Source organism: Copidosoma floridanum, unplaced genomic scaffold (genome assembly GCF_036245765.1).
Source record: "Copidosoma floridanum isolate Cflo_tuat_1 unplaced genomic scaffold, Cflo_Japanese_pri ptg000006l, whole genome shotgun sequence".
NCBI classification, from domain to species: Eukaryota; Metazoa; Arthropoda; class Insecta; order Hymenoptera; family Encyrtidae; genus Copidosoma; species Copidosoma floridanum.
This window is the reverse complement of record NW_028321883.1, coordinates 9474063-9484479: the sequence shown is the minus strand read 5'-3', so window position 1 is coordinate 9484479 and position 10417 is coordinate 9474063. Positions and strand designations below refer to the sequence as shown.

General features: G+C 35.2%; 1 protein-coding gene across 1 annotated transcript in view; it reads right to left on the bottom strand.

Moving 5' to 3' along the window:
* Positions 1 to 204: 204 nt before the first annotated feature.
* Positions 205 to 10417, bottom strand: part of Nxt1 (NTF2-related export protein 1) — a 74500-nt gene continuing 64287 nt past the window's right edge. The window contains exons 3-4 of the mRNA XM_014350915.3: positions 1850 to 1994; positions 205 to 1735 (exon numbers count right to left, since the gene is read on the bottom strand). Of these exons, the coding sequence (XP_014206401.2) occupies positions 1521 to 1735; positions 1850 to 1994 (360 nt within the window). The 3' untranslated portion in view covers positions 205 to 1520. The remainder of the gene's footprint in view (positions 1736 to 1849; positions 1995 to 10417) is intronic.

The window sequence follows — 10417 nt, the reverse complement described above, 5'->3', positions numbered from 1 at the left end:
TATATAAGGTAAAGTCTTACAAACAAGTAAATGCACACTATTCAAAACTTTTTTAATGAAAGCATACAAAAATTATTGATAAACGTATATTGTGAACTATGCTGGTGTTAAGACAAATAAATTTTAAAATTTAGCATTAAACATAATTCATAAACTGCAAAATAAGTCATTAAAAAAGAAAAATTGAAACTACAAGAATTATATAACTATTTATTTATTCTTTTAAGCTTTCGAAATTATAACAGCAATATAATCTTTATCTTTTCTTATAGAGTTTATTCAAATTAAAGTAAATAGACCTTAGTATACCGTGCGCCAAATCTTGAATTAGGGTAAAAAAATGTAAATTTAAGTGACTTGATGCATACCATGGAACAATATAACAATGTTGTATTTGCGGTGTCTATTGAGTTGAATGATAATCCTAACATGAAATCATTTAAAGAGGAACAGCGCAACTGAACTATTAAACAAATGAATTGGAACTGTGCCTCGTGTTCTCGTAGCTTCAGGTTTTTGTATAATATTGATAAATAAAAAACACGGGTCTATGGTAATGCAAAACTTCCTCTTCGCAGCTTTTAAAATCTTTCACCTTAAATTATAAGACTTTGTGTACATTAAGTGTCGTATTGCTAAAGTTACAATTCTAATAGTAAAAAATGCAAAATTTTAACTCAAAAAGCTCCAGATTTTTATTTTATACTTGTTATAAATTTGTTTTTTTTTTTATTCTGATGTAAAAATCTATAGTTGATATATAAAAAATAGCCAACTAAAAGCCATAATAGGAGTCATTAAAAAGCATATTTAGATGTGAATGACATGAGTTTTTTAATCGTTACTTCTTCTATAGCCAGGATAAGAAAACTCTTCATTCTATATTCAAAAAAAAGGGATACAAATTTTATATTTTGTCACTGTTTTTTTGTTTAAATAAGATATTAGCATATGTTATGTAGCAAAGTTTCAATGATTTTAAGTAGATTTTACGTTGGTATCTGTGATAGTTAAGCATGAATTACTACTTTGGAATTTTAATTTTAATTACAATTATGTTTTACGAAGTACGTAGTATATATGTAAATGAAACACAATGAACCTCATTATGCAAAATATCGAATATATTGAAATGTATTCTTAACAAAAGCGAAATCTACAAATGTTCAAGGATTTTCAGTATAGTTCGTAGTTGTTAATAAAACGTTATTTTTTTGTGTGCATTGATTTTTTAATCTTGTATCAATTTAAAATTTCGGCACTAGTAATGTATATCATCATATGGTAACTGATTTACTTATACAAAATTTTAACGCTGTTTTATATATTACCACCTAGTTTATAATAAAATTGCTGGTTTAATCTTTTTTTGTTTTTTCCATGGTTGTCATACTCCACTGATACATATATATATTCCTTTTTTTATTTTCAGTAATCCATATAGGACAATGTAAGGTTATGAATTTTTATGTAATAAAATATATAAGTTACATGCATACATTGATTTTGCTTAAGACGTTTCAGCTTTCTAATGCTTCTTGAGTTCTAAAACAATCACTTACTATCTTTCCTTTATCGCCAATAACTGTTATCAGAAAATTTTGATTGAATGTTTGTGAAGGTTTGTACGTTTTAACTGTATCACTGTAAGTCTTGACTTTCAAGTCCTTGTCTTGATACTTTACTTGTCCACTAACTTTAACTAAAAATGTCAATTGACTCGCCACCGTAGGTCCTGAAAAAAAAAACACGAATTATTCACCAATATATTAATTTTCCAAAATGAAGCAGTCTTAGTATGATCAATTACTAGAAAACTACATTTATTTTTCTTATTACAGACTCGTACCTGTTATTGGTTGAGCATCTAATGTTATCACAGAATGTTCCGAGATGGGTAGTTCAGTCCAAAAATTTTGTATTTGATCTTTCCCTTCGACTCCGTTGCCATTCCATACTAAAATAGCTGTATCCATGTATAGCTTTGACATAAGCTGTTGCAATGAAAATAATTTATTCATTAATGATACAGTAAATTAAAACATAATAACTGTTGTTAGGATCTTAGGTCTTTTTTTTTACTGCGTAGTTACCACGACAGCCTACTAGTCTCGTTGCCGGGTCTACTACTGGCCTAGTTACCAGGGCCACCTACTCACTACCTATGTAAGGGGGTTTATTTGCTCTACTTATTTTGCTGATCACCTAACTGATATAAGGGAGACCGGGGTAGTCTGGCCACCCTAACTTTATCACGTAATTATAAACGACTACTTGATTGTAGAATAATTTAAAAAACACAAATAAAAGGGGCCGGATGTGTAGAAATAGTATCCAATTTGTTGAGTTATTTATTTATAATAAATGTAGTTTGAATATGAAAAAGTGAATGGGTCTCAAACTGGCCACTTTACCCAGGGCCGGGGTAGAGGTGGCCATACCCCGGGGTACAGTGGCCATCGACTTAAAAGGTTATTTTAAATGTTGCTACTAAACTTACGTCTAAAAATTGAAAATTTATGTAAATTAATAATTACTAACATAACAGATCGATAAATAAATATGTATATCGACATAAATATTTTTCTGTCAGTATACACATAGAATAAAGAGAAATATATATTTTTCGGTATATCGTTGTAGAAATTGAATGAAAAATAATTACGATGTTTTTTAAACTTTCTTATTAATTTATTGCACCTTTGATACCGAATTGACTTAAAATATGACTAATTACTTAAGTACTACATAACTTTCACCTGACACTGTTTGTTTTGTTTTGGCAATAAGTACGATTAAAAAGTTTCGGTTAGTATCCGCAGATTAGCAGACTGACTCAGTATTGACGTAAACAACAAACTTGATGGCCACTGTACCCCGGAGAGATGGCCACCACACCCCAAAATAGGACTATTTTAAATTACTTATAATCATATTTCTAAATAATATTTGGTAAAATAAAAAAAGCAGATTGTAAATTGAGGTTCAAACTTTCAATTTGTGTCAATTTTGAATCGATTTGATGTATTTTCCGCTTCAGGCAAGTTTAATAATGTAGCTGTTCCTCCAAATTTTTTAACTATCAAATTTAATTATTTAAAAATTTAACAAAAATTCATTCTATGGTTTTATTTTATTGACGGCATGTAAGTAGAGATATATTTCAATAAAAAAAAAAATATATTACATTTTTATCTCAATTAAATGGTTGAATATATGCAGTGGCCTGTTTACCCAGGTGGCCACGATTACCCCGGTCTCCCTTACCTATCGTATCATGGATACAGTGGGAATATCTCCTATAAAATACTTTGTCAGTTAAGCTAGCACTCTTTGCACCACTGGTGCATCAGGTCCAGTCGCCACTATGAAGCCTTCCTACGGGGAAGACTCCATATTTCAGACCGTACACTCCTCGCCGCTTAAGCTGGCGCTCTCTGTCGAAATATTGGATCCAGGCTAATTGGCATCCCCAGAGAAGCCCCACTGTCAGCCCGGAGGCTCGAAGACGTGTGGGGTAAGGAAAAAATTTTGGAATCATTCTCAAGGAAAATTCCAGGGAAAAACCCGCCCAAAACAGCCGCGGTTTCATATAAACTTTTTCCGATAAAAATAGTTTTTGAAAAAATCTGCATTCATCGGGAATTGATCCCATGACCTCTAGAACGGTGTTGTACCAGTATCAAGCACGATTACCACTGAGCTAACACCACTCCTCATTACAAGCTTCATTCTTCCTTTATTGAAAAATCTCAATTTTTGTTGATACGTGGCCTAACTAAAATGGCCTTGTAGCCAAGTTATAAAATAATAAGCCTAGCATTATAGCTTAAAAGCCCTTAATATGATCAAAGTTATAACAAAGTAATTTTTTAGCACGACAACACACGGTCACATATTACTCAAGTCATTCAGGAAACGTTGAAAGCACTCAACTAGGATGTCATACACCAGCCACCTTATTTAATAGACATTGCTCCTTGTCACTACCACTTTTTCTGGTGGATGGCTGTATACTTGGAAGAGCAGCACTTTACTTATTACAACGAAGCCGAAAGTTAGGTCGATTTTTGATTGTCTCAAAAAATGAGTAATTTTTTAAACGCGGAATCTATATGATTGCCAAAAGATTGTTAAAAGTAGTAGAAAATGATAAGCGATATTTCTAATAACGTACCTTGAACAAAATACCCTGAATACGGCTTTAAAATTATTAAAAAAAACTATCAAAAGTAAAATTCATAAATTCATAAGTCATTTAAAGTTTGTTTGGAAAAAAATTGAAAGTATTAATATAAAAATCATTATTTAAAATAGAAAGTAAAATAGTTTACTACAAATTTTTAGGAACAATCCATAAATGTAAAATGGATGGCAAAATCGATTTAGAATTAGAATTTCGAGCCATCCGCTTCTGTCGGCAACAAATCGAAACACAGAAGCAAGAATGTACGTTCTCTCACTCGCACTCACAAATTTTACGGCTTACGAATGAAGTTAAGGCATGCGTACCTTACCATACCCTTAAGTATAGATTGCTATTCTAAGAAAAAAATTTTTTTTAATAAATCATGTGCTACACTTTGAGTCACTACTTATAAAAATTGACAACGATTTCGAGTTAACGATTATCTGAAATACACTTAACGTATTTCTTGAATGACAATATTTTTATTAAAATTTTTTGTCGTAGATTCGTATTTGGTTTATACTTATTACATACAATTGGATGTTTCATGATAAAAGCTATGCTTTTATTCGGTATTTCCGAACTTACTTTTTTTTGCGTTTGTATGTATATATATTTTTCAATAAAAATCAATCGTGGATTACAACGTATACATTTCACGAAGAGCTGCTTTGACTTTTTTATTTTTGTAGTTATGTATTATTTTTTTTTTTTTAAGGTAGTTCCTTTTCTTGCGTTATGAATTTTGGGCAAAAGGGGACTGGATCAATAAAAGTGTTACAATACTTTTTTCCGACCCCGCTGTAGTAATACAGCCATGTATAAAGTTATATGTATATATTGCTGCACGCAGCTCTCTCTTTTTCTCTCTCTCTTCATGCGTGCGTATCGACATACCCGACGGCTCTTTATTGTTCGGCTTCCTTCGGTTGTACTCAGCCAGTAGCTCCTCCTCCCCGCACTGCGTACCGTCAGAAATACCTACACATTTACAGCGGCCGCTGTAAGTATACACGCATAGCTTGACTCAACATAGAACGTATTATTCTCTTCCCGCTTCCCAACCTTCCCGCACCCCGCGCTATTGCACTGATTACGCTGGCTGTAAAAGTAGCTGTTTAGTTCATTGACCGAAAACAAAAAATATGATAAAATTTTATGTTTTTCAGTAGAGAGAAAATTGGTCACATCCCTACAGAATTTTCCTAGAAATATGAGAAAAATACTTTTGTCCAAATCAAAGGCTTATTTAATTTCTGTAGTTAAAAATTTATGGTTAATTGGCAACTTTTTATTTAGTACTTTGCTTTTATCTCCGCTTCTATCATTCGTAGAGTAATTTTACAATAGTCAATCTTTTCGCCATAAAGTTGCCTACAAATTGGACATCTTAGAAAATTTATTATTTATTGTTATAACTCACTAATGGTAACGAAAAGCGAAAAAAAGTTTTTCAAACCTAAAAACTTTCGATCGCCGTAGAAAAAAAAGCTAGCATGTCAATTTAAAAGTAACCGTGGAAAAAAATAGATGTAGCGTTGCAAAATAAGAAGCTAATTTCAACATTACAGAATGATTATTAGTTTTTCCTCAATTAATTTTTTAAAGTGATACTTTAGAGTGTTGTTAAAAACTTAATGGTTGGTTTACAAGAATAGAAAAATATTTGTGCTGTTGAGTTGACACAGACAAAATTTGTTTAAATTTTTTTATGATCTCGTAGGACATGTAAAAACACCAAACAAAATTTATTACTGAACTTGAACCTAATTATACTCAAATTACTAATTCACTTGGTAGATTCACTCTCATAATGTGTTTTTGTTTTTAATATATTGTGTGACGTACAGTATCTAGAGCTTTTGTAAGTTCGCGACCAAGACTCACCTCTCACGGCGCATGAGCAGTGGATACGGAGTATGATGATCACCGTTCGGCGGCGTGCCCGAGCGTTATCAGTTCTCCCGCTCTCTCTCTCCGATCAGCCTCCGAACCTAACATCACGCACGCGACTGATCTCGCTTTGATCCACGAATAAACAGATATGTAAGTTTCTTTCACGTGTATTCTATCCACTTACACCCCCAAGCTCCACAATGTCCAAATAACAGGAGGTTGTAGATAACCCAACCCCCTAATTTTTGGCGCTCGACGAGTGGCGAGTTGTGTGCGACAAAGTGATAGGAAAATTTTTTTTTGTTTTCTTTGATAGTCAGGAAGCACCCATAGTGCAGTGTAAGTGGAAATAAAAAGAATTATCGTGAAAAGAAAAGTGATATTAAAAAAAAAAAAAAAAAAAACTAAATAATAACAAGAAAAGGAAAATACAATGTTAAGAAGACACACGTGGCGAGACACGTGGGAACCAAGCACGTGTCAAATACCAGCGTGGGCGCACAGCAGCCATCCAGGAGGCCGGCACCGTCAGGAAATAAGACAAGGGAGAGCCAAAACACGAAACTACACCACAACACGCACCCTCTGGTAGCAATATTTTTCTTTGGACATTTTGTTTACGGACACGGAAATGCTTTAGATCGTACTGCTTAAATACTGCCCACGTAGATGAAATTTATATAAACGGTAAATAATATTACTGCTGGGTGATAATTTTCATCAAATAGGCCCATAACAAGCAAATACAACCAAACAAAGAAAAATAACAAACAAAAAAAACAACCAAGCAAAAAAAAAACAAAATGCAGTCGGGAAAAATTGATAACGCTGTAGGTGGGGCGGTAGACCGCTTAGCAGACGCGGAGGTCGTAACAGACGACAGTTTATGGTTATAATTTTGCCACGATGCCGAAACGGTCAAAGAATTAGAAAAGTTGAACAAAAAAACGAAAGACTTAATTGGTAAAATTTTTAAGGGCATGAAAACGGTTGTGCTAAGAGATAAGAAAAAAGAGGGCTCTAAGCAAATAATTGGAGCAAACGAAGCCTCAGAATCGTATATAAAGCCCCTGCGTAGTGATGATAACGGAGAGGAAGGGGATGAGTGAGATAGGAGGCCCGCTGGAAATCAGCTTGGAAATTGGAGAAGGCAGACAGAGTTGCTCCGAAGATGGCCAGAAAGGGAGGGAGAAGAAAATAAAAGAGAATTCTACAACAGAGATAGAAGGATAGCTAGACCAATGCGGGAGTTCGGAAATTTTAAAAATAACCAGGAAAGGTGGGAGCAAACAACATATGGACCTATACACAGATCGCCGCATTACCGGGAGTATGAGAAGAATAGAAATTTCTCAATTACGGAATTAAGTACAATAATCCCCACAATACCAATATTTACAGGGAATCCAATAAATCTAACAGCGGTCACAAGGGTAGTAAGGGCAATAGGCCGGCAGGTGGACGACAGAGAGGTCCTATATTTTTTGGCAACGCTGTCCAGCAGGCTAAAAGGTCGAGCGGCAGCACATTTGAACGATAGAATCACACAGTTTGAGTCCATAGAAGAGATTCTCGAGGATGTTACAGAAAGGTACGGGGCCATCAGTAGCACAGAGACAGTTATGGCGAAAATTAGGTCGGAACGGCAAAGGGATAGGGAATCTGTGGAAGAATACTCAGATCGCATACAAAAGTTGTTCAACAGGGCCATGGAACTTCAAGAAGCCGACCTTGAAGTTTCTGAAATGTTAAGGCAGGAATTCAAGAAAAATATGTCCCCCGTACAACCACGAAGTTTCAATGCATCGGCCCATAACGCTAACAAAGGCCATTACATTGGCATTGAAAGTCGAGGATATGATGGCTATGAAGTCACCTCGAGTGGACAGCAATAAATATGAGAGATGGGAAAAAGAATCTAACAAAAGGAAAGACGAGGTAAACAAGTGTAACTATTGTGGCCAAATTGGGCAAAAAGCAGAAGAGTGTCGTTCATTGTGGCATGACATAGAAAAAGGACTGCTAGTGAAGAAAGGTCGCAGTGAGAAGACCAGAGCACCGTACTATACAAGGTACCAGGATAGGGGTGAAGAAAGAAGAGGTGGAAAATTGTATAATGATAGTGGAAGAAGACCCGGAGACTACCAACATAATAATATGGCTCAGGCAGAGAATAAATACAACTACGGCAGATATGGGAGAAATTTTGAAAAAGGATATGCTTATCGCGAAAATAATAATAACAATAACAATAGTAATAATAGATATTATGAGCCGAATGGCAGAAATTACGGGCAAGAGACAGTGGTAGAGATGATAGCCGAAATAATTATGGCTGGAAAAATAACGAGCGTTATGAGCCTAGACATAAAAACGGGGCACAGGACGCGAGGGAGGCTAAACCCAGACAGGGTGATACCTCTAGTAAACAGAAGCCGAATTTTTAGAACGATGCTCAGAGTACTCCCTCAACATCGAGCATCGGGAAAAAGTGACTACATATTGTAAAGGACCAAAAGTAAATGATGAAAGAATTGGAGAGAAAGAAGAAAAATCTATGCAGTCGAAGGTGTGGGGAAGGGAGATGAACAAAAACAAAATTAATACTTGTCAACAAATCGAGCCAAATGTAAAAAAAAAGCTAAAAGATAAAAATATATCGATGGGAAAAGAGGAAAAGAGAGAAGTCACGACGGTACTAATTAATTATGCAGCAGTAGGACGCCGACCACCAACAGTAACGCTGGAGGGTGAGGATTTCCAAAATAAAAGATCAAATTTCTATACCGACATGGGTGCTGGGATCTTGATACTAAAAGAAGATTGTATGAAAGAAAATTCGCCATTGAATGAGAGTGTACAAGTAAAAATAATTGGAATAACTTATGAAGAACGTGAAACGAAAGGCACGGTAGACGTAATGATCCACGGTATGAAGTGCACCTTTCATGTAGTCCCGCAGGATTTTCCGGTCAAAGTAGACGGAAACCTGGGATGGGATATGTTTAGAAAATACAATGGCAAGGTAAGCGCAAGAACAAATACACTTAGTCTAGGTGATGTGGAAATACCACTAAAGACAGCAGAATAATTCGAGATAGCAGCAAGATCCAGATAGGTTTTATATGGAAGAGTCAAAAAAGAATTCGGAAAGATTCAAGTTGAATTTGTGCCACTTTAAGATGTGGGAGAACATGTGCATTTTAGAGACTTTTACGGAACTAATAATGAAGGTAAAATATATGCGGAATGCGTGAATTTTTCTAACAAAAAAAGGAGAATTACAGTACCGGAAGTGGATTTAATAGAGTACGAAGAAGTGAAGAAAAGGGAAATAACTGACAACGTGGGGGACGGCGCCAGAGAAGAAAAAACTGCATTTGTGGGCTTACTCGAGAAAGACAAATTGAAAGAAAAAGAAATATAAAGAAAATACAGGTTGAGATATAAAAGCGTAGATGAAGGTAAGAAATCGACACATATGCGGAAAAAGATTGCGATATAAAAAGTGTCGAAGAAAGTATTGAAAAAATTATGACACTGATCGATACTCAGGGCTGTAATAAAGAAGAGTTACGGCACGTAAGAAAATTGATATCGATGAATCCGTTTGTGTTTGGGTTGGATGGAGAACCATTAAAAACAACTCATTTAATTAAACACAAAATCGAGACTACAACAAATAAGCCAGTCGTGGTTAAAAGATATAGATACCCGCCCGCGGTGAAGAAAAACATCAGGAGAAAAATTCAAAAATTGATGGATTTGGATATAATACAACCGTTAACGTCCCCATATAACTCAAATATATGGATAGTGCCTAAATCGCCAGGACAAAACGGCGAGAAAAGGTGGTGACTAGTTTTGGATTTCAAACAGCTGAACAAAATAACAGTTGGAAGCTGTTACCCACTACCCTTTCAAAGCGACATATTGGAGCACTTAACGGCCGCTAAGTACACCACAGTTGTTGACTTAAAGAGTAGAGTTCACCAGATTAAAATTTAAGAAGAGGACGTGCAGAAAACAGCAGTCTCGGGACCCGACGGGCACTATCAATATAAACGTATGCCAATGGGGTGCTCAGAGTCACCAAATACATTCTGGAGGGCGATAACGTTAGCTCTAGCCGATCTACAAGGGCGAGAAATTAAAGTATACATGGACGACATCATGGTGTTCGCAGCAACTCTTGAAGAACAGGAGAAACGCTTCCAAAAATTGATAGAAAGACTGGCAAAAGCAAACATGACCATAGAGCGAAAAAAATGTCAATTTTTGAAGAAAGAATCAACAGTCCTTGGTCACATGATTGGAAATGGCAAGATAAAG